We start from the raw sequence: 23,932 nt of genomic DNA on the forward strand, positions 1-23,932 counted from the left end.
TTAAAATTATCTCGCGTTATCCCGAACGTCAGTGGATGGGTTTTGTTTCAATCGGCCTTTGAAATAATGTTATTGCTTTATGTTAGCTCATTTCTCCGGCCCTGCTGTTATTGTAACCCCGAGTATTTGAATAGATTACATTTGGGGAAGGAAAGACCGTGGGAAGATGTTGAAACAAATATCGTAAATTTTTGAAGGAGTCGAAGAAGGATGCTGATGGAGAGGACGCGTTCTTTTAGGCTGATTTCTCATAATTATTCGGGCCCTGATTGTCGTAGCCCAGAGGACTATAACATGCTTGTATCTCCAGAGTTATAAGGTCTAGGACTTTAACATAGTCAAAGAACTTTGATGGGCTTCTTACATTTACTTTATAAATATTTATTTTCAAGGTATAAAATTAACAAAATTTATAATATAACAAACAGTAGACGGTTATAAAACAAACTGGTCGTCGTCGCGCGCAGCCCCTAGACTAGATTTATTATGGCTAACCACCAGGACCGGGTTGTCGTCGTGGAAATGATTATTATCTTTATAAAACAGTTTCTTTGAGCGACCTTAAGATATTCAAATCTTTGGGTAAAAGCGAAATGAAATCGGCCTTGTCGGTCGTGGCCACGCTCACGCTCATCAAGCGTTTCTCCTCGGAAATGCCGGCCGATTCCGAGGAGGTATTTGACGACGTACTTGTATGAGAGTGCCGGTGTTGAGCAGCGTCCACCGGAGGAACCTTGACCCCGCAACACGTGGGCTCGTCGCAGTTTTTAGTGCACGGTAGAATGCAATGGAATGCCGTATTCCTATCACCCTACGTATTGGACGTACATTGTTAGAAAGAACTAGCGTGTCCCATTGCCCCTCAAGTACTTGCCTGCCAGAACTCCGGTTGTATCGTGGCCTTGGTGACGCCTTGTTTAACGAAGAACTGGTCAATTTTGGGCGAGATACTTTTGTAGATTGAAGGCGAAGCCACGGTGACGTGTGTCGTCGCGATGATTTGAGCGTTTGTTAGTTGCCAAATATGCAAATCGTGAACGTCCAGTATGGAAGGAATCTGCGTCGTAATACAATTACCTCATTAGCTCGTGAAGTCATTAATTAAAAACGTGGTCCAATTAGCGAGATTGAATAGGTACCTCTATCATTAGTTTCTTTTTGATGGCGTGGATATCGATATGATGAGGAATAGTTTGCAGTAGAATCAACCCAGATTCTTTCACTTAAAAATTATAATGCGCCTTCAATTAGTTATTTATTAATTGAATTAATTGAATTCAATTGGTAATTAATTACGAAAGGGATAGACGGTAATGATGACGAGGGAGGCGGCCACGATGCAGAAAAAGGGGTCAGCGTATTCCGCCCAAAATCCGTCGGCCAAATAAATAATGCAGGCGCAAGCGGTGACCAAAAGACATCCGGCCGCGTCACGGGTCAAGTCCAGGAATAATAACTTCCTGGACCTTTTAGGAAGTGGAATTTTGGCAATATCTACCGAGTTACGATTTTTGTCTAAAATTGATAAATTGACCGTAAGAAAACCATGGAAGGAGACGAAAGATAGAGCTGCCATTCTTACCGACGGTATCCTCTTCGATGGGCATGATACACGAAGCCCCAATGTTGCGTTCTTTGGCTTCGTTAACGACGTAACTAAAATACACGTCGCTTCCTTCTATGCTTAAATAACAATCTTGATGATGCGTATATCCTCCGATAAGAAGAAAACAGAGAGCATTTAGGACAATTCCTAAGAGCCCGAAGGTTAAGAGCAGAAGAGGATACGGAGGTTTGGTATTCTCGTGGGAGGCGTGGACCAGGGTTAGCAGAGCTTCCATGCAGTTGGCAAAGTACAAGGCACTCAGGAACAGGATATTGAATAACATGCCGAGAACTTCGATTCGGGCCCAACCGAACGTGTTCTTAACCGTACCATCCTTCGACATCTACAAAATAGAAAATCGCGCGATAAGATGTCGTCAACCGCCCAGGTGACAGGTTACGTTGGGTGTCCAAAAAATCAATACATAAAAGAGTTGGGAAGACAAGACTTACTTTATAACTGATGACTAGTAGCAGTAGTGACATGATATTGTACAACATGTGATAGGAATCTGTCAGCAGGACCATAGAGGAAGTGACCTGACTGGCCACCAATTCGGCGCCGAAAAACATCCCGGATAAACCAATCATTAAATACATTCGATAGGAATTCCATAATTTCTTCATTTCGGGGTGAAATACTTTGATTTCCTGAAAAACACGAAATTAAACGCTAATCTTTACTTAATTCCGTCGACGTATTCAAATTTATGCCGAATCGAATGATCAAGAACGTAAACTATGTATGTTAAAAAAGCTACAAGTGCGTTAAGAGCTTGAACCTTTTTGTTGTTATCAGACTGTTTAATGAAAGCTCCCCCTAATCAGTTCAAAGTTCCTTAAAACAGATTATCTCTCTCTCTTCGTCGCTCGCCGTGAGAAAAGAATCGTTAAGTCTCAAAGAAACTTTCAAACGCCACAATCTTACAAAAGTGACGTAATTATTAGAAGTTATTATAACCCCCCCCCCCTCCTCCTCGGGGGAGTAATTTTAAAGAATTTCTTGTTGTAAACAACAACGGTGTTTTTATGGCCCGCCCTTTATTAACTTTCTTAAATTCGCGATTAATTCAAATCAGAAACCGTTTTAAAATCCATATTTCATGAAACATAACTTACCATTTTGGCGCTTAAAAGAATCCCTAGAACTTGAACCACAGTGTGTTGAAAAGTAGGTTCCACTTGGGGAGTGTAAATTGATTTGAATTTTAGGTCGTTTTTCAAGTCATTACCAGTAAGTGAAGAGAGGGAGTCCCATCGCGGTCACTAAACCCTTTTAACCCCTTCCCTGACTCTGACCATCGAGCGAGGGAGAGCAGCGGCCGTTGTTCCGTTCTCCTGGAAAGCCCTTTTCCCAGTAAAGTCCGTTCTCCCTGGCCAGACCAACCCAAGGCGGAACTATACTTGAAATGGGATTTCGTCTCTCCCTCCCTCCCTCTCTCCTAAGAATAACGAATCAATATAATTCGTAGTAATTTCTCCCACCACCAGACTGTTCTTACTCATGTGTCCCCCGTTCAACTTAAAACTCTTAGAGCCTGCCTACCTCTACCGATGTCCTCCTTATTCAGGGTTCGTACGGACCCTGGATAAGTAGTCAAGGATTTAAAGTTTCTTCCTAAAAATTCGGGGATAGGTCAGGGATTTCGTTTAACAATTAGCATACCAAACCGAAGCATGCTTCGAGCAATGCTAAATATGGGCCCAGGTGTCATTATGAAGTGGACACGTACTTAAAATGGTCCCAGGGATATTGGTGTCAAAATTTGGTCAGGGATAAGCTGGTGGAGAAGTCGGGGTTTTTCAATATTTTAAAATTTCGTCCGAACCCTAGCTGTTATTTGTAGGCCTAAAATTTTATTTTTTATAGTTTTCAAGTTAGGTGGACGCCCTAAACCTAGTTCGGTTTTATTAACTTTTTGTCCTTTGGTTAAGGTATCGTCCCTGGTTCCATAGACGCTACTGTTTTAAGTAATTGGGTTAGCAGCTACTACTCTTAGCTAGCTAGGGGGTCAGTTGTCGGTTGGTTAATTTACATTTTTGTTCGTGACTGGACTTTTGGCTCGGCGCCAGACTTTCTGGGACACACTCTTGGTTCCCGCGAGTCAGCTGATGTGACGCGCCTCTGTGTCGTAATGATAGAAGAGTATAAGTCAATAACTCGAGGTACGTCCTCCTTAAGTTCAATGTGCTTCGACACTGACCGGTACGTAGATCGTCGTAGATTTTCGTAACAAGAGTGACCAATTATAAAGGGTTAACTGATTGTAACTTATCGCGGTAATGACCTTATGATGGTGACGTAATACTAATCCGGCCCGGGGGAGGGAAGGAAATTGTTTCTTTTTGACATTGATAAAAACGGAAGATAGAAGGACACGTCCCTAGCGTTTCAACGTGAAATGCGCTTAGAATTGTTATCCGCTCAAGTGTAAATTGAGGTCCTTAAAGGACGGACAGACATTTAATCAAAACACATTTTCTCCCTTTATTAAATATTTTATTAAGAAAATGCATCTAAAAACAAACGAACAAATTGGGGTTGTTTTTTACATAAATAAATATTATCACGTAAAATTACATATTAAAAAAATTATACGAAAGCTTTGGGGGGAGTGTGACAATAAAAAAAAAACAATTCAAAATAGCTTAAATTGACGATATTTCGTTTTAATTAACAAACATTAATTTTGATTAGCAGCGAATTCGAAAATTATGGTTTTTAAGAGATAGGAATGAATGAATGAATGATATTTTTTGTCGTTAGTAGTCGTTTCGATTAAATTTAATTTTAATATTATTAATATTATTATAATTATAATTATTATTATAACTATTATTATGATTAGCTACATTATCAGAGTTAATTAATTTTTAAGGCACGGTAAGAAGTTAAAGCTAATTGTTTAATAGTGTTTACTTAAATTTAATTATTTATTTATTCATCCCAAACATTTAACAACAACAACTACCGAATATATTGATTGATTGACAATGAGAAGAATTGTTTGCCGAGGGTTTTAGTTTTGAGCTGAAAGGGGTGAATTAACTGAAAAGTGAAAAGACGCGTTTGCTGCAGAAAATTCTCTGTAGCTGTAAACCTTAATTAGCACCGCGTAATTTCAATAATTGGGAGCTAATTATAGTTATTTGGTAATTAAAAACAATCCAGTCGGTGTTTTTCCAAGGCGCTGAAAGGCTAGCTAGCTTGCAAGTATTATACCAGAGAGAATAAACCGTAGAGGAGTAATAGTCGTAGAAGTTAAATTTCGCAAAAGAAGTGAAATTTCAACTTCTCTACTATTTATTCTCTCCGATTTCATTAATTAATATGTTTCATTAAAATAAGAGCCTTAACGTTAACAATCCTTATAAAATAAATATATTATTATTTTTCGTCAACTTATACTTACTTTTTTAAAGAAAAATAATACCTAATAAACTAATTATCATAATTAATAATTATAATTAAACGATATTATAAGCTAGCTATCAATTAATATTAATATTACTAATTTTAGGCGTATTTTATTTTTTTTCAAAAAATAATATTTAATACTTGTCGCATTTTATTATTTTATTTATTTTAAAAATGTTAAAAGCCCCTAAAAGATTACTATTATTAATAAACCTTTTTTAGGCCAGTTAATTATTACGATATTATTTGTAATAATTAAGAGTCAATATTATATTAAATATAGATAAGCCAGCCAATATTCTTGGAGGGGTTTTCATTTATTTATTTATCCCCGCTTTAATTAATTGGCTGTCTTTTTAATTAATAAATAATGTCTTAACGAGGAATGTTAATTAATTTGATTTAAAAATTGTCTTTATTTTATTAGAAAGGTTTAGAGAGAGAATGAATCAGTTTGAAAGTAACGAGATCAAAGGGTTGATTTTTCAACCTCGCCCCTTTTTCCCTTAAACGTCACTAAGGGGGTTGCAAGATGGCGGCCAGGATTATAGTCATTTAGTGGCTTGGAAGTATTTAATTTTTAATTTCCTTAAGGACCCGGTTTGTCTTATAGTTTAGTAGGAAACGGAACGGCGGGTGTCCATCTGACCTTTGGCATCGACTCAGAGATACTGTAGCATTTGAGCGGCTTAGTAAGATTAAAATTAGGTTTAAAATAACGTATTTTCAAATTAATAAGGCGCTCAAACACTATAATTTAAGGAAAAGACCTTAACTCGGGATGAATAAGCCAAAATAACGAATTTTGACCTTAATAAGGCGCTCAAACACTATAATTAAATTAACTCGGGTGGGATGAAACTTGGTCTATTTTTCACAATAATATTAGAATATTAGAGGAAAGACGTTGATTGGTTGGGGAATTTTTTTTAATTAAAAATGAGAAATATTAGAAGTCATTAACATCCAATAATTAATAATTACTTAATTACTAATATTAAATAGAGAACCCTTTCTATCGTTGATTTTGTAAGACTTAACTATCCCCCATTGACGACGAATCGAATCACATGACGCAAACTTGACAATCTCTTTTCCTTTCCTTTGGCAAGAAGCAACAATAAATATTGCAATGTTTTATAGTTTTTCAGCATCACACTCACACACTCCTTCCTTAATTATTTACCATCTTCTTCACCTTGCTATTGTTTGTTTCTTTGTTTTGCATTGATAAATAGCTGACGCGCACGCGCACAATTTAAACACGTCTGTTTTGTTATTGTAATTTTACAATACACTCTTTTCTAAAATAGAAGATTTTTCCACTAACACATTAGAGATAGAGAGAAATTCAAATTTTAAAGAGAGAAAGGATTGGGGGAAGCGTAATTAGTAATTTAATTAACTTTGGTGGCGTACGCGTTCAAGTCATGGTGACACCGAGCGCTCGTCGACAATGTTCGTAGACGACGTAACTTATGCTAACCGCCGGAGCCACTTTCATAAAATTAGGCGTAATTCCCCGGTAAAGTCCCGCGAATCCCTCGCGTTGAAGAATTGATTTAAATAAAGTCACCATTGTTTGGTTTTTATCGTGCGGATGCGTCACCGCTGAAATTAATTATTTATTATATTTAATTGGGGAATTAATGGATTGATTCATTTCAAGGGTTGTTATAATTGTCAGGGAAAAGTCAGGGAATTTAAAATTAGGCCAAAAATATCACGGAGAAGTCGGGGAATTTAAAAATAGGCCAAAAATATCAGGGATAAGTCGGGGAATTTAATTATAGGCCAAAAATATCAGGGAAAAGTCGGGGAATTTAATTATAGGCCAAAAATATCAAGGAAAAGTCGGGGAATTTAAAAATAGGCCAAAAATATCAGGGATAAGTCGGGGAATTTAAAATTAGGCCAAAAATATCACGGAGAAGTCGGGGAATTTAAAAATAGGCCAAAAATATCAGGGAAAAGTCGGGGAATTTAATTATAGGCCAAAAATATCAAGGAAAAGTCGGGGAATTTAAAAATAGGCCAAAAATATCAAGGAAAAGTCGGGGAATTTAAAAATAGGCCAAAAATATCAGGGATAAGTCGGGGAATTTAAAATTAGGCCAAAAATATCACGGAGAAGTCGGGGAATTTAAAAATAGGCCAAAAATATCAGGGAAAAGTCGGGGAATTTAATTATAGGCCAAAAATATCAAGGAAAAGTCGGGGAATTTAAAAATAGGCCAAAAATATCAGGGATAAGTCGGGGAATTTAAAATTAGGCCAAAAATATCAGGGGAAAGTCGGGGAATTTAAAATTAGGCCAAAAATATCAGGGGAAAGTCGGGGAATTTAAAATTAGGCCAAAAATATCAGGGGAAAGTCGGGGAATTTAATAATAGGCCAAAAATATCAGGGGAAAGTCGGGGAATCTAAAAATAGGCCAAAAACGTCAGGGAAAGTCGGGGAATTTAAACATAGGCCAAAAATAACAGGGAAAAGTCGGGGAATTGTTTTACTCTTGGTTACCAAGGGAGGTAGAAAGGAGGTCTATATATACCTTGGGCTTGCAACCTGGTTCGCACCAAGGCCAAGGGATAACTGGCTAGCTGACCGCAAGAACTACTGGTCGTACCACACGCCAATAAAACTAAGACACCCGGATCTTCTTGTTCCGAATGTCTTCTTAAATACATACTTTTTAATGTCTAAAAAAAAAAAAAAAAAAGAACCATTCAATTAAATACATTAAACACAGAATGGCGATTCGTTACCTACCTCGTAAATAGCTAAATCAATTCCAGCGTAGGGAATAATTCCTAATAAGTTTGGTAAATAACCCCGATAAAAGCTGCGCCATCCTTCCTGTTTGTATATACTCTTAGCGGCGTGGACTATACTCGAGTATTGACCAGTTGTCCTTAGAGCTAATCGCGTCTTCAACACCTTTTAAAAACCCATCAAGAAAAACCCCCGTTAGAATCGGCGTGTGTCCCTTCTCGCGGCGTAATACCAACTTACTTCCATGGGATAAATCACAGTTTGGGAAATTCCACCGGCCATGGAGCCAGCCAGAAACCTTTCGTAAATATGTAATTCCGTGGCGCTTTTGCCCCGGATGAGTCTTTTAGCCTGCAATGCCAATTTTGCGTCAAGATCAACAACAACACTCTAGGTGCCGATGACGACGGGACGTCAAGGCTATGGCTAAGGTACCTGTTCGTAGGCCATGAATTTGAGGGCGCTTTCGGGCGCGATTTTCAGAACGTTGATTCCATTTCCTCTCCAAAGCGAGGCCATCCCGCCCTCCTTTAACATGTGAGCTAAACAATGACGGATTGACGCGAATTGGTTACCTTGAACCTGTACGCGTAAAAGAGACAGACGCCGCCGTTGGTGGTGGTAGTCAGATAATCGCGTCGTAGGCGAGAATGGAGCGTATCTAACCTGTAAAAAGACTTTTAAACGGTCAAGAGGCGCCGTACAGGTCCTCGAAACCGCCCCAGCAATGCCACCGGCCACTAAATGACGCCACCACATGCCGGAATGCATCTCGTTTTCGGTGAAATCGTCGGGTACCAAAGATGATTCGCCCAAGTCGACAAACTGTAGGGTGTCAATCATTAACTTTGGATTCTCTTCGTCTAATAAAAACGCTATTAGACTGATATTAAACGGAGTATCAAACTCGGAATATTCCATCGTGTCGTGTTGATTTGTGTTCAACGCGTTACCCAACCAAACTTAACAACATCCGTCTACATCAGCGACTAAGGTGTTTATGGCAAGCTTAGTGTACTAGGTCTAGGTTGTTTCTAGTCTTTTGGAAGGACGCCAAATAAGTCACAAGTGTCGCTGCTGCCGGAGGAAGGTTTTTATAAAAATAATTCGCGACGTTATTCAAGGTGGTTTGTATAATGAAGTAGGGGGAGCTATTTTTACGTTCTCTAGATTTATAAGTCATTCCGTTTGATATCAGTCAGTAGTCGTCAGTCTTTGGTCAGGGAAGGAAGGAAGGAAGGGATTGCAATGTTTTATGTACCGTAGCGTGTCTCCAGTATTTTATAATCTCGGTAATTTCGGAGCTCGGGTGGAATAGCAAGTAATCCCGCCATTCTTCAAATGTAATTGTGAGCGAACCATCTCTGTCCATCCTTTATTCATTGGTTTGAAATATTATATGTACATTCATTCCGTTTATCAGTATTATATCTTTGGCGCTAACGCGTTTATAGCTTTTGAGCGCCTTGGCAAAATCAATAACACCGCGAAGGGAATTAATAAATATATCAACGAGAAGTTTGTATTCCGTCTAAGGCGCTTAAAGACTAATTGTAAAGACTGTTCCGTATGGGTTATAGCTTTTGAGTGTCTTAGAAGGGAAAAATAATACCGCGAATCTTCTAAGCCATGTCACTCAAGGATTATAGCGGCTTGGAATTGAAGGAAATTAATATATCAACTAGAAGTTTGTATTCCGTCTAAGGCGCTTAAAGACTATTCGGTATGGGTTATAGCTTTTGAGCGCCTTGGAAAAATAAATAACACCGCGAATCTTCCTTCCAATTCACTCGAGGATTATAGAGGCTTGGAATGGAAGGAAATTAATATGTAAAGGAGAAGTTTGTATTCCGTCTAAGGCGCTTAAAGACTACAATTTCTATTCCGGGATGGGTTATCTACTGATTTTGAAAACCCTCGTGGCTTTGACTTTTTTGCGCGCCAGACTCCCAGCTCTTATCAATTTTCAATTTTATTGCGGTACAAACCGATTTCCAAGAAAAGGGGGGAAACTAAGTTAGTTTCGTAATGAAAACTTTTATCATCAACTTTGTTTCGAAAATGTTGCCTTTTAGTTACGACAATCAATTTCATTGGCTCTCAAAAATTCATAGGGAATTAAATACTATCAACTGTGATGGGGTTTATTCAATAATAATTAAATAAACTCACTAAATAATTAATTTAATTTAAAAGAACGTGTGGCCACGATCGGTAGATAAAAATTGCTTTTGAAATACGTATGAATCTTATAACTCACCAATTCGTGCAAAACACTCGTTAACTCAAATAACATCATGATTAAATTAAAATATAAATAAATTAAAATTAAAGTTAATTTTAAACTTTCTATCCTATTTAAAATAAATTATATTACACGCCGCGTGACCCTATCACAGTTTTAGGACGAAACTACATCCCTAATCAAGTCATTCTACGCGTCTGATTGAAGGCGCAAACGTTTCCCCCTCTCTACAAAAAATATGAAATACAATCCTTGAACTATGATACGCGCGACTTTTATCTGCCAACGTAAATTCATCTACCAAGGATTTTGGAAAAACCACTGATAAATTAATTAGATCGTTTGATGACAATCCTAACGAAATTTAAATATTGATAGAGATCTAAGGAGATATATTGCGCAATTTAATCAAAGCAAAGCAAAACTAAGTATTGTCTCTAAACGCGAGTAGAAAAGTATTGTTTATATTTACCTTTTTAGCAGGTTAGCAGCTTCAGGTTCGGTTATATTTACGCCTAGTTTTTTAAATGCACTAACAATTTCTTCGGAATCTAACTTATCTGTTGAAAGAATTTGTATATACGCAATTATTACCCCATCTTTTATTACGTAATTTAATATTGTTAATAAAAATTGCGGAGAAAAATTTATAAACAACGGGAGTACATAGGTTCCCCACGGGACAACTTGTTTCCGTTGCTATAACTATAACTAGTCTTATCAAGGTGGACTAAATGTCTGTCCGTCTTAATATTAAAGGTCCCTAATCTAGATTAATATAATGAGATACGAAATTCATTAACGTACCATCTTTATTTTCATCGAAGCTTTTAAATATGACTCTCAGCTGTTTTTCGTGTTCAATGGCGTAATGCACAAATTCGGAGAAATCAAGGTCGCCACTCTTTCCAATATCACCTCTTTCTAAAAATTTCTAATTAAACAAATTAAAATTAATTTAATTAGATTTAAATTGAGGATGATAATAGATAATTAGGTAGATAATGGTAGGTACCTCAGCATTGCCTGGTAAATGAGGAACTCCCATTTTTTGAAAGGCTTCGGTTAAATCCTTGATGTCAATTCTACCATCTTGATTAACATCTAATTGTTTAAAAATTCGGTCTAATCTTTCTTCTTCCACCGTCGGAAGTTGTTCGTAGTAGTGTGGAGGATGAGTGTCCACGCCACTTTTAACTACGGCCATCTCAAACTGTAATTAACAACCAATAGTAATTAGAAACAATTAGATAACCTTCTCCCCTCCATGTTAAATATTGCGCAATATTTATCTAGGTTAATATAATATTAACTAATTTCGAATTTACGAAAGCCATATTGGCTGAATATTACATCCTTCAAATCATGTTTAAATTCGTAAAAATATTACCATGGTTTACCAGTAGATCTAGAAATCCCGCATGCTAATAATTAGATATAAATCATAAAAAGGCTTAGCATTTAAACTTACTAGGAAATATTCGCGTGTTTTGTAGAAAAATATCAAAGAGAGATTTAAGGCCTTAAAAATTTCCACGCGCTTTTACCGGTATTTTAATATTTACGCTAATATTTTAAAAATTAAAATAAACTTTGACAAGTTATCATTCCGACGATTCCATCGGCAGTAGACCGGGTAGACGATAAAAAAAATCAGCGAAACAATTTGCATATTTGGCCGACAATGTCATATTTTGAAATAGGCGGAGTTTGCGTAGGAGTCTGGGGGTTTCCATTGGTTACTATTTCGTTTCCCGCGATTTTATTATAATTCCATTGGATACTACGAGGTAGTGACGTTTGTTTTGGTTTTTCCGCGCGGTATCCATAGATGACGTCTAGTTACGGACTATTTTCCCCGAAGGTTTAAGCGCCGTTTCGTACAATAGCAAATGATGACTGTAACAATTGATGAACTCGAAGGTTATTGCGCTCGCGCTCTGTACCGAAATGCCCTAGTGAGCGGTGTAGCGGCTTCTCGTTTTAGACCTATTTTGGCTGTGAATTGCCGCCATAGTCGAAGTAGGGTAGGTCGAAGCCATAGGCCTAAAGGTCTATTTATTGTTAAAAATAAATAGTCCGTCGCTTGTCAAATGGCAAATCATGTCGGAAGTGGAAGCATGTTTACTCGTTTATGCTTTAACAAATTCGTAACGATACACTGGATAGCCGTTTTCTTATTACATAATGTAGTTGGTAAGTTCTATCATCAATTACGCAATCGGTAGGCCTAAATTGACCGAGGCTTAAAAAAATGATTACCTTGAATAAGTTAACCAGTACCATATGCCGCGTTATATCGCGGACATTTAATTAATATTAGTCATAATTACGTCACCGTTCGCGCTGATTTTAAGCCCTTTATCAGTAGCGTTCTTATAAAATTGTTAAATTAAATTACGTTTGCGCTCATTTTGGCCCTGATGAATTTGTTCCAGCTTCGGAACTGGGTCCCTCGGAGGAGAGTATTCGCCAATATTTAGCCCTTTATAAACAACACCAACAAAGATTAAAAGCGGTCAGGCCAAACGAGGATTATATTCAAAGGCAACTCTTAAATAGAAATGTCGAAACGTTACCTCAATATTACTCCGCCGCCACTCCACAACGAGAAAACTGGCCCAGTCGCGGCCAGGAATATTATAGGGGAGGACCCGTTAACTTCCCCGAATGGTTAAGGGCTTCTCAATCCCAATACGAAATGAGACACGACGATCAGGCTATCGAAAAACCCTCCTCCTCCTCCTCTTTCTTTCCTCGACCACAAACGGCGCAATTAGTTGACATATCAAGACGTCCCCACGATGATAAAAGTATAATACCCTTGAACAAGCTTTGTTTATGACCCTGGACTAATTAAAAAATAAACTTATTTCGGATTCTTCTTTTTAAATAAATAAAATGAAAAAAGGTACCACCGTTTATAACAACCAAGAGGATACTAAAAAAGAGCACAAAAAATCATCCCAATACACTTTGGGGTCGCGGGATAACGCTGCTCCTAATTTCATGGCTCACCGCCAAGAAGACTTTGAGACTGAATCAAAAAATCCTAATCCTTTGGCTGATATTTACTTTGTCGGTTAGTTATATTAGACTTAATTGAGCGCGTAATTAATTAATTAGTTTCTGGCGAGTAATGGCCCTCTGACTTGTCTGTTTTTATTTAGTAATTGTGGCTGGATGCAGCGCGGCCGCTATCTTTGGCGTTATTGGAGCTGGTTTTTGTTTTTACAGGTAATAAAAAAACAAAAAAACATTTTTTTTCTAGCCTGGATTTCAAAAGACTTAATAACGGGCAGAAATTCCATAGATTCTCATCTGTCAAATCTTATTATTATAGTGATGTCACCCCCTTCTCCCCCCCTTCTTCTCCCCCCCCCCCATTTTGAGTCATAAAGGAATTCCATTCCATTCATACCCTTAAGACCCTGAAAACTTTTTTCATCTGACCCAAGAATATTGGTTAAGAAATTCCAGGGTGTCTACTAGTCTCTCTCTCTTATCTGAGGCGGTGGTGCAGTTTTAGAACCGGTTTTTTCAGCCAGCTTAAGGACGGACAGGGTAGTCAGTGGGGTTAAACGCGTTTTCTTATATGGCAGAATAGTTTCGCGTCAAAGTCCAGGGAAGTAGCTAATTACGTTCAGTGTTTTGTAGAGAAAACGTAAGGGGATGTTAGGATAAGTACTGATAAGTACAAGTACAAGTACACGCAAGTTTGGTGTTTAATAATTTGGGGTGATTTTTACATTAAGGATCCAAAAGAATAGTAAAGCCGCGGCTGAAGTTGATTATCCGGCTTACGGAGTAACGGGTCCTAGCAAAGAGCACGCGACTTCGCCCAGCGGCGATCGGAGATTGGCACAAAGCGCCCAAATGTACCACTATCAACATCAAAAACAACAAATGATTGCCGTTGAAAAGTAACTACGCGCGAAACTTTAATTTTAAAGGGATTAGAGTTGGAGGAATAACATTCCTTCATCTCTAGTCCCTTTAAATATTAAGTTAATTAATTAAAACATGGTGATTAGAGCCACGACGGTTCGTAATGCTTCCGCCTCTGACGTTGATTCCGAAGAAGAGAATGAGGAAGGAGATTACACTGTTTACGAATGCCCTGGTTTAGCTTCTGTACGTTACCTTAAGTTTCTCTTCACTTCCTCTTAAATAATTTCTTTTACCTAATTACTTGACTGTCTTGTTCATCTTAGACTGGTGAAATGGAAGTTAAAAATCCTCTATTTCACGATGACTCGACTCCAGTCTCCCCTCCTTTGACGGCCAAGGAAACAACTGTCCAAAAGCCATAAAGAGAGAGAGATTACTATCTCAACCACTAACTACTCCCACCCTTTTCTTCTACTACCAATTCTTTCTACCTTTTCTTCAGTATCTTCTTTTAAGTAAAACATCCCAAAGAATTAGCCTTTGGGTTACAGTTGACCAGAAATAGACCGATTTTAGTCGAATTGGTTCCTTCTTTATCTGATTAGTCTATTAGTACCTGAAAAATGATTTTTTAATAGAAAGGGCGCGTCATGTTTGTATCCTATTGACCATTTTAACTGACACGCCCAAATTGGGGTCCCCTCTCATTCCTTATAGTCTTTGGAGACCCCACTTAGGCCGAGTCAGAAAGAATATTAATTAATTAAAGCTTAGGTATCGTCGTCACAATCTCGCGATTTAATTATTAAACTCTCGCCTACTAATTGATGGTTGGTTGCTAATTATCTAACGCTACAATTGACACCCCCCTCTTCCCCTTCCCCAAAAAACCACCACCGTAGGTCAAATTAAACGAAATTAATATGTAGGGGGCGGGGCGTCTGTTTTGATTTTAAAATTAATATTAATGTTTAGAAATTTAGAGTTTATTAGAAAAGTTGTTTTAATTGAAAAATAAGAATGTTTATAAAAATAGAAACGTTGACTAATTGACGGACTGAAAAATACAAGATGGGGGTACAAGTGGATTTGCTTTTATTTAATTGAAAGCCGCTTTAGACTTTATTTTCTTTCTCTTGACCAAAGCGGCTTTAATTGTTTTTTATTCTTTTATTTTGCACCAATTCCTAAAAGTTTAACAACGGGACAATCATTATTTATTTTCCCACAACGCGAACACAGACCAAAAAACATAACAATATAATTATTTTAATTATTTTACTATTACGCTAGTCATTTATAATTGCAATTGCAAAAGCCAAAACCGTTAATGATGCCAACAATTTCGGTTAATTAATATTATAATAATTTTTAATCAAAAAATATTTTCTAGTCAAAACATATTTCCTAAAATAATTTCTAGTCAAACAATTACACGCAAACAAGTTAAACTAACTTAACTAACAAACAAACATAAAAATACTCTTTAACACTAGGTGGTAAATCGTAATTAATTATTCCAAATTCCTTTTTAACATTTTAAAGAGAGTACGATGACTTTTGGCAAGTTAAAAGTGCTGGAAATGGGTAAAAGCGTCATATTCTTTTTAAAATGGACATAAATCAAAGATAATAACGTCTTAACACTTATTTCCCCCCAAAATGGGTGCTCCCTCGCGCTGGCGGTGGTCCGAAACCCCCAAAGAAGTCTGCCACACACGCCGCCGCTAGGGGGGGGTGTAGGGCGGCCATTTTGAGGTAAAAAGAGAGAGAGAGACGGTTTTTCTTTGATCTTTACAAAAACCAAAACATTTAAAACGTGTTAAACATTAACATTCCCATTGTTACGTGATTAATATTAAAATGATTAACATATTCTCAAAAAAATACCAAATAATATAAAATTATAATATATATATATTGTATATGTAAATTTGAAATTATAAATGATCCTATACTTTTGCTAAATGGACAGTCTTCCCCCCAGAAAAAAATAAATAAATAATATTCTCTACTTGTAAATTAAATTAAATTAAACTCGTGAATGTAAAGAAAAGTATAATAACCTTTGGTAGGTCAAAGGTTACCTCTCCCCCCTTTCTATCGTGTAAAAGTCCCATCCCCGCTTGGTGTAAAAATATTTCAACCTGTCTCGCATTTGTACAGCATTTTAAACAAACAACAACACTCGGAAGACACTATAGTATAAATGTACAGCTAAATATATAATTCCCTGTACTATAAATTTTAGTCGAAAAATTGTTATTTATTTCCTTCCAAAAAAAACGAAACAGTATTTCATGGTAATAATTCTAATAAAAATATAACGTTGGGTCGTAAAAGTTGTTTTATTTCAATTTCGCGCCTTTTTTTACCCCGCCGCCAATAAGGGTGGCGTGTTTCCCCCCCCCCTCTTATTTCATTTCCCTAGGCCTAGTTCAAAAGGGTCCGACGCTTTGTCATTTTATCTTGACTTTTTCCGCCTTGAACGCTTCAGTTTCCACACCGCTGTAATTTGACATTGTCTATGTATAGGCTGCGCCACCGTGATCCAGTTTTTTGATTGGTCGACAGCGTGACGTAGTAGCTGCCGCCATTCGTGTCAAGTGACCTTTGACGTCACGATTTTTAAGCGCTTTTCCCGCAACGGCTCATCGAACGTGTTACTGCGCGTTTTTTATCTCGGCGTACTAATTTGAGTTGACTAGCTTAGATGACGGATTTTTTGATACGATAGGGAAGTAGACGTCAAAATATTAGGCCCGAGCCCCGTCAACCTCTAGTTGCGTAAATATAATTTATTAATTCGTTTGTTATGTAAACTTCGTCGCAATTAGACTGAAGAAATGTCTAATCAAGAGTTTAGCGAGTTGGACGCGCACAGGGTGATTACCATGTCGCTAAATAAAATAGCCAACTTTCGCATGCAAAGAGGAGGCCCGAAACTTTTCAAGGACTTGTTGGTGGCCAATTTAATTCAAAAAGCCAAGATTTTAGTGGTGGACGAATTTTATTCTTCGTCTCGAAGCTTAACTTTGGAGAATAACGTGACGGAATTACCCGAAACGAACTTGGAAACTGAAAACGACGTTTTTGAAGATGAAACGGAAATTAAACCGAGCCAAGGCTTAAAAGAGCCGAGGCCCGAAATTACCTTTTTACAAGAAGAAGAGGAACAATCCAAATTAGGGGACAACAACAAAGATGACGTCATAATCGAGGAAGTTTCCGAGGAAGAGACTCATATTGCGAGAGAAAGGCAGCAGAATCGCGTTTCTTCCCAAACGGAAGAACCATCGCAGCTAAAGAACCCAAATTGGGACGAAAACAATAAGGAAAATGAACCTTTAATAGAAGAAAATCTGGAAGCTCGGGACAATGTTGATAACGAAGGATACTCCTCCAATAGATTTTCAACCTTAGACACTGTCGAATTCTCCCCCAGTAGGTCTAAAAGCCCCGAACTCTTATTAAACTCTTCCGCGAATGTGAAAGAAAGCCTATCCGGGGAAGAAGAAAGCGGTTGTAGTCTTAAACGTAAAAGTGTCTCGGACGAAGACACGGTAACGCTAAACAACAAAAAATCCAAGAGAAACGAACATCAAAACGGTGGTGAAACTTTTAGTAGAAAGTGGCGGACTTCCTCTTTAACACGGACATCGCCTCATAGGACTAAACGTCACACTCTTAAAAGACATAGGTCGCGAGAATGGTCGATATCTTTTGACACAGACAGCGACGACGACGAATCTTTCAACGATTTCTCAAAATTAAAATTAAAGGAAGGTCACCAAAATCAAGCCAGTGCCTTAATCGACAACTTTTTCATCAATAATCATCACAAAAGCCTTCGAAAAACGACGGACGAGGAACAAATCACCATCTTATCAACCGTTTTTAGCAGCAGTTTTGACGGATTGGGTTTACAACCGGATTGCGGCGCCTCCATTACCGCCACCACAACCACCTTTCATTTTAAAACGAGTGACAAGTTGGAGTCTTCATTTCTAAAAAAGACGGTGGCCGAAATTTGTTCCAAACAGGCGAAAATTGCTTATAGGAGAGGTTCCCAATCCAACGAACACGTGGCAGCGGTGACGGCTTGAACCAGAGTCCTTCCAAAAAAAATTTGATAAAGAAAAATACTTAAAAATTGATGATAATTTAAAGAGAAGATAAAATATTTAAAAATAGCTCAAAAGAAATTAAAAAGACAAGACGTGTATTGATCTGAAAGAAAATATATATATATAATATTTTGGGAAGCATTTTTATAAACAAACAAATGAAATTAAATTATATAATCCTGCCGGAGAAAAAAAAAAAAATACTGCCTTACAATTAAAACAAATCAGGATAATTAATTATATTTCATACCAAAGCCCAATCAACCAATCAACTTTTGTTGTTGTTTTTTTGTACCCATAACCAAAATAAAACTGATCTATTTTATAAAATGTTTATAGGCCTAAATAATCTATTTTGAAAAAATTGAATTGAATTATGTTCTCGTTTCTTTTTTATATATAAAACCGATATTATATATTATAATATAGTATGATCATTTGAAATAAAATTGTACAGACAAATATTTCTTGCGTTTTATGTTTATTACTTTATTGAAAAAAACACCATCTCGGTACAATTGGGGATCAATTAATATTGAAGCTTAATTAATTAAGTTAATATCAACACTTTATCACAGGAGTTTCCAACGCAAAAATGTTTTTCACTTGAAAAATAATCAAGTTTTCAGATCTTGAACTTTAATCGACAATAAAGAACCAAATAAAACGTGTTGAATGACGGGAAATTTCTCCAGAACCTTCAAAAGAATGTTTTATTTTTATCAAGTTTTTATTAAAAATAATAAAAAAAATTCTAATATTTAATACTTTACCTCGACCTTATACATTTTTAAAAGGCCCGCGTTAACTTTGGTCCAACTTGGAACGCCACTGATGTTCCAAAGTTGATTGGAATGTTCGGCAAAGGGTCCAGTTTTGACCTAAATTCGTAGAAAAAAAATTAACATAATTTGAGGCGATGTAATTTAATTATGCATGTTTATTACTTTATTTATGAAGGCGATGCTGCCCATGAACATGTAATCTTTAGCGAAACTTTCAGCTATGCCTTCATTTGGAAATGATTTGGGTTCCAATCGCGGATGATCTATGTAAAAGTACTTTAGTTCCCGTCCATAGTAGGCCTAATAGACAAATTCGTCTATTACAAACAGAGAACTGACACACAAGGACGAGGCCGCCATTGGGGTGTCTTCCCTGACGCCAAGAAGGAACGCCAGACGGAGTTCACTACACCAGGCGCCGCGGGACGCTAACCAACTCGCGGAGCAGCCTCTGGCGTTACTTCTTGGCGTGAGGGAAGACACCACAATGGCGGCCTCGTCCCCGCGTGTTACTTTCTCAGTTTGCAATAGACGAATTTGTCTATTACATACTTATGAGTTGAGAGCTTCCCCAAACAAAGGGAAGAAATTGATAATCGTCTAAACTCCAAACTCCGTGACTTCCAGCCGGTTCCATTCTGTACACCATTAAGAGTTTTCGCGTTAAAACCATGTAACGATTGAATATTTTTAAGATGGCCGCTACGGCGTCGCCCTCTTTCAGAACGCCAATCTTGAATAGACAGCATAGAAACATGGCGAATGCCATTTCGTGACCTTGTCAAAGTTTAATTACGATAGTTGTTAAAAAATAATTGAAAAAAATATTAGTTTTAAAGTAAATACCAGTTCCATAATCGACCCTGGTGGAATTTCCAAAAGATTCCGTTAAATAAACGCTAATTTCGGGAACAGCATCGTGGTATTCTTGGGGGAGAGCTTCTTTCAGAACAGATTCCGACTCCTGGACGCGTTTTTGAAGACACTTAGTAGGACCCTCCCTTTTAAAGAAGAATTGACGACGTACCTTTTTTAGTTTGTCATACCAAATTGTAAATGCTTTGTTTCCAAATCTTTGGGGTTGTTGAATCGGAGGTATTTCGTCCACCCATTTATCCAGGGTTTCTAATAACTTATTAACGTTGTCAATTACTGGAGAAGTTGACGTAACGTCACTGATTTTTTTGCCTTTAACAGCCTCATTCATGGCGACGACAAACCCCATGTATTCGTGATACGCCTGCCAATTTAATATCGTTAAATATAATTATTTAATTATATTTATATACTATACCTCGCATGTTTTCCATTTTGGCATGTCATTTATTGACAGTACTTCCCTTTTTGGAATACTGTAACTTCTACTTTCCGCTTGATCCATGATGATATTAACTTAATGATAGTTAAATTAAATTAAACACTCCAAACTGGTAAATTTATATATGACAGTGGATTCTGGAAAATGTGCGCCACTTGACACTAGCCCGTCCTTGCGTTTTGGGGGGTTTGACCTTTTGGGGGAAGTCAATCTCTGGGAAGACCTAAGAGGGTCGGCTCGTAAATAATTTCTCAGCTAACCCAATTAAAACGATTACGGAACATTTTTAGAATGAAGATTTATAGACGACCCCCAAATACTAGCTCGTAAAATCACCGCTAGGTTCTTAAAAAATGTCATCAACCTTCAAATAAAAAAAGAAGCCATCAACTAGGAAGATTATTAAAGAAGGCGTTACTTCAATGGGCAAAAGTAATTAATTTTTAATTATATTAGGACTAATGTTATTTTAGTTTAAACGATGGGGTTGAAAAGACGGATAATTTTATTACGTAAGAATATCCTTCGATCGTTTTTTATTCGCGAGATTCCTTCCGAGAAATTAAAGTCCTTATTTTTGAAGTATCGTTAAGCCTTGGTTTAGAAGTTGACGCGAAAATACGGGCCTTGGGAATAAATTCCTAGGTTAAATTATTTGGCCTTAATTAAAGTTAATTGAGGAACTACGTTTACTTATCCCTTTCCCGCGGGGGTCTTAAAGCGTCTTCTAAGGAATTTTGCGCTCGTTGTTCTCACTCAGCGATGCCTAGATGTAACTGATACGTTCTTGTTGGGATGAACCCCATCACGGATGGCCAGCTGCAACCAGCCTGGCGTTTATGGGGAGAGGAGAAAGTCGACGGGGCCGTGTTCAACGTTTATTTGAAGAAAGTGCGATATCATCCCAGTTCTAGCGTCAGTTTCGAAGTAAATATTCTCGTAGATTTTGTAGAAATTAAGGTATTTGGGTTAAGTATGGACCATTTAAACCGAATCAGGATGCCGACGACACGATATCCCACTTGGAATGGGAAACTGTTAGGATTAGAATCATCAAAGCGGGGACTTTGGATCGTTTGGTTGAGTGTTTAGCCAATGATTCCGGGGAGTTGGAATCGACCTATTTAAATATCTTCCTTTCAACGTATCGTTCGTACGCGACTGCCCAACAAGTTTTGACTTCCATATTCGAAAGGTTGTCAAATCAAGTTGAAATTAAAGCAAAGAGCGGGTCCCCTACAAGGTGACTTTCCCCCTGTACTCCGGTTTTGGCCAAAATTGGAGTTCGTATGGAAAGTCAACTTGTAGGGGATCCGCTGGACCCCTACTTTTGCTTAAAGGGCTTTGTTTTTAAGCTTGAATCTTAATATATTCGCGTCTAGATATAAAAGACTAAACACAGACCAAGAAGAATTGAGTAACGAAATGAAAGAGCAGCATAGAAAGTACGCGTCTTTCTTTCTTTTCACGGGGTCTTTGTTTGTGTTGGCTTAGTTCTAATAGTTTTTTGTTGATGGGTGGTGGCTTAATTAAGGACTATGGCCAGAGCGCTAATGGTCTGGATGGATATGCATCCCGAGGACTTTGCCGAACCCCCCCAGTTCCCCACTTTGAACCAAATTCTAGATTTTGCCATTCAGTTCCTTCCTGGTAGTATGCTCGAAATACGAACCAGGCACAGACTCGAGCGTTGCCAAAGAGAATTTGTTAAATGTACGATAATATATAACTTCTTCATTGACCCCAACTTCCCTGCCAAGGTTTTAATCTACCTTTCTGTTAAAAGCCCCGAGAATAATTACTCCGCCTACGTCACCCGACGTCGATTGGTTTATGAGCAGTACCGAAAATGATTCCTCGGAACCGCCGTGTCCGACACCCGCCTATGACTTCCGAGACATTACCCCCAGTCATTTTGCGGCGCAGTTAACCTATATGGACGCTGTACGAACGAATTTCATTCAAATCCTCACCCCCTGATTAGTTAAATAATATTAACGGCGTGGGTTAATGTTTTAGGAGCTTTTTAAGCGATTATTACCGCATCATTGTCTGGGTTCAACGTGGGCTCGAAGGGAAAAAGTTCGGACGTGGAACGGTGGCGGCGGGGGCGGCGTCTCTTGTAACGTTAATGGAACCTTATCTTCTAAAAATTGTTCCAATACGGTCACGGCCACTGTTAACCAGTTTAACGCCGTCTCGGCTCGGGTCATTTCCACAGTATTGAATGGATTAGAATTAGAATCAAACAATCGAGCTCTAGTCATAACTAAATGGATCGATATCGCGCAGGTATTAATAGACTTTACGTTTCTTCCGCGGAAACTGAACGCCATACTTAAGTTTTTCTTTTTTATTTTGCCCGAAGGAATTGAGGGTTTTGAAGAATTTTTCTTCGTTAAAAGCGGTAACCGCGGCTTTACAAAGCAACGCCATATATCGGTTAAAAAAGACTTGGATGGCTGTACAAAGAGAGAAAGTCGAGGTCTTTAACGAGCTTGCGCGAATTTTTTCAGAGGAAAATAATCAGCTCAATTGTAGAAAGTTGCTGCTAAAAGTACGACTGTTAATTGTTAATAGTCTGAAACTTTAATTAAAAATGAATAAATTAATGCGACTATAGGAGGGGACTGCGAAATTTGCGGATTCCGTCGGGGAAGATGATAGGCAACTACAGAAATTAATGCAACGACAAACCACTAATCAAAATGTAATCAAAGTTCAAATTGACTGATAGTTTCAAATATAATTTTGACGTATTCTTTTCTTTCTTCAAAGTTGTGTACCGTTCAAGGTACGGTGCCTTATTTAGGGACATTTTTAACGGACTTGACGATGATTGATACGGCCATTCCCGATTTATTACCCGATGGTTACATCAACTTTGATAAAAAACGAAAAGAGTTTGAGGTTTTGGCTCAGATTAAACTCTTGCAAAGTTCCGCCAATAATTACTCCATCGAACCCGACCCCCTCTTTCAATCGTGGTTTCGTTGCGCCAATACGCTGGACGACAACGAAAGCTACGAAATTTCCTGTTTAATCGAACCCCCCAGTTTATCCAAAAAACCGGTGGCCCTCCATAAGAGCAAAAGCGTCGAGAATCACTTGGGCCACCGGAAAACCAATTCGACCTCATCAACCTCGACCACCGCCTCTTCCATCAGCCAGTTGTACGATCAGCCGAACAGCGATTTAAGTAGTACATCGTCGGGATTACAAGCGCCTCAAAATCATTCCGTATCGGAATTAAAAGTATATCATCCATACCCCATTTCGAAATTACTAGCGTCGGATTCTTGTAAAACGCGTGTTGTTTGTCTTCAGGGTTCCATGATGAGGTTAAACTTATCCTTGCCATCCTTGAATAATTGCGGTCCTCCGACGCCCCCCTCAAACTCGCCGGAATCGATGGAATCTCCCGCTTACTCGCCCAATCACGTTCCTCCGTTTTACATAATTAGGGTCAGCGTTAAACAGTCGGATCAAAAAAGTGGCGAACCCGTCGGCGTCAATTTGTATAAAAGCATCATGGTACGCTATCGGAAGACGTCTTTTACGCTCGCCCCCACCCCCCTAAGCTAAACTTATTTCTTTTTCAAAAGCTGTACGATCGTGATCACACGAGAACGGTGATTCAAAATGCCATGATAAAACACGGTATCGAAAGTCAAAGCCCCGATGATTACGTGCTATCGCAGTTGTTACCTAATGGAGGCGGTATGACGCGAGTTAATTACTTCCCCCCGTTGAAATTAATTATAATTAGAG

General features: G+C 38.0%; 5 protein-coding genes across 11 annotated transcripts in view; 2 read left to right on the plus strand and 3 right to left on the minus strand.

Annotated features, from left to right (window-relative positions):
• The window catches only part of LOC149709659 (ral guanine nucleotide dissociation stimulator-like 1), a 63,186-nt gene that overhangs the window by 15,250 nt on the left and 24,004 nt on the right, over positions 1–23,932 (plus strand). Inside the window, exons 2-12 of one of the 4 annotated variants that reach the window (XM_089856856.1) lie at positions 20,922–21,088; positions 21,160–21,356; positions 21,544–21,606; positions 21,696–21,874; positions 21,948–22,105; positions 22,181–22,453; positions 22,530–22,718; positions 22,785–22,871; positions 22,940–23,416; positions 23,489–23,695; positions 23,767–23,881. The exons of the other annotated variants lie outside the window; for them this stretch is intronic. Coding sequence (XP_089712982.1) covers positions 20,957–21,088; positions 21,160–21,356; positions 21,544–21,606; positions 21,696–21,874; positions 21,948–22,105; positions 22,181–22,453; positions 22,530–22,718; positions 22,785–22,871; positions 22,940–23,416; positions 23,489–23,695; positions 23,767–23,881 — 2,077 coding nt within the window. The 5' untranslated portion in view covers positions 20,922–20,956. The remainder of the gene's footprint in view (positions 1–20,921; positions 21,089–21,159; positions 21,357–21,543; positions 21,607–21,695; positions 21,875–21,947; positions 22,106–22,180; positions 22,454–22,529; positions 22,719–22,784; positions 22,872–22,939; positions 23,417–23,488; positions 23,696–23,766; positions 23,882–23,932) is intronic. 4 annotated transcript variants of the gene reach the window in all.
• LOC149709661 (proton-coupled zinc antiporter SLC30A1-like) lies at positions 366–2,504 on the minus strand. 2 transcript variants are annotated; one of them, XM_089857039.1, is made up of 7 exons: positions 2,388–2,504; positions 2,059–2,256; positions 1,583–1,949; positions 1,297–1,515; positions 1,140–1,222; positions 875–1,057; positions 366–811 (listed from the first exon to the last, which is right to left on the minus strand). In XM_089857039.1, exons 2-7 carry the CDS (start codon positions 2,230–2,232, stop codon positions 536–538), a joined length of 1,302 nt encoding a protein of 433 aa, XP_089713165.1. In that variant the 5' UTR covers positions 2,233–2,256; positions 2,388–2,504; the 3' UTR covers positions 366–535. The 2 variants fall into 2 exon arrangements, with proteins under 2 accessions (XP_089713165.1, XP_089713159.1); XM_089857033.1 differs by having other exon boundaries at positions 2,059–2,416.
• Positions 5,420–12,468, minus strand: SCaMC (Short Calcium-binding Mitochondrial Carrier). Of its 3 annotated transcripts, none has more exons than XM_089857009.1 (11): positions 12,442–12,468; positions 11,056–11,253; positions 10,848–10,974; positions 10,513–10,600; positions 9,057–9,168; positions 8,462–8,620; positions 8,231–8,377; positions 8,036–8,146; positions 7,793–7,960; positions 7,575–7,722; positions 5,420–6,634 (listed from the first exon to the last, which is right to left on the minus strand). In XM_089857009.1, the coding sequence occupies exons 1-11, from the start codon at positions 12,451–12,453 to the stop codon at positions 6,447–6,449; spliced, it is 1,458 nt and encodes a 485-aa protein (XP_089713135.1). In that variant the 5' UTR covers positions 12,454–12,468; the 3' UTR covers positions 5,420–6,446. The 3 variants fall into 3 exon arrangements, with proteins under 3 accessions (XP_089713135.1, XP_089713128.1, XP_089713141.1); XM_089857002.1 differs by lacking the exon at positions 12,442–12,468 and adding an exon at positions 12,303–12,424; XM_089857015.1 differs by lacking the exon at positions 12,442–12,468 and adding an exon at positions 11,512–11,669.
• On the plus strand, positions 12,038–16,273 carry LOC149709663 (uncharacterized). Its single transcript, XM_089857096.1, has 7 exons — positions 12,038–12,236; positions 12,479–12,853; positions 12,952–13,122; positions 13,211–13,277; positions 13,796–13,963; positions 14,075–14,174; positions 14,255–16,273. The coding sequence occupies exons 1-7, from the start codon at positions 12,134–12,136 to the stop codon at positions 14,351–14,353; spliced, it is 1,083 nt and encodes a 360-aa protein (XP_089713222.1). The 5' UTR covers positions 12,038–12,133; the 3' UTR covers positions 14,354–16,273.
• Ptpa (Phosphotyrosyl phosphatase activator) lies at positions 18,523–20,352 on the minus strand. Its single transcript, XM_089857110.1, has 7 exons — positions 20,138–20,352; positions 19,871–20,083; positions 19,690–19,807; positions 19,396–19,620; positions 19,006–19,106; positions 18,832–18,939; positions 18,523–18,756 (listed from the first exon to the last, which is right to left on the minus strand). Exons 1-7 carry the CDS (start codon positions 20,222–20,224, stop codon positions 18,676–18,678), a joined length of 933 nt encoding a protein of 310 aa, XP_089713236.1. The 5' UTR covers positions 20,225–20,352; the 3' UTR covers positions 18,523–18,675.

Source organism: Phalangium opilio, unplaced genomic scaffold (assembly GCF_054372755.1).
Source record: "Phalangium opilio isolate 3A_F unplaced genomic scaffold, DU_Popi_V2 ptg000011l_1, whole genome shotgun sequence".
NCBI lineage: Eukaryota > Metazoa > Arthropoda > Arachnida > Opiliones > Phalangiidae > Phalangium > Phalangium opilio.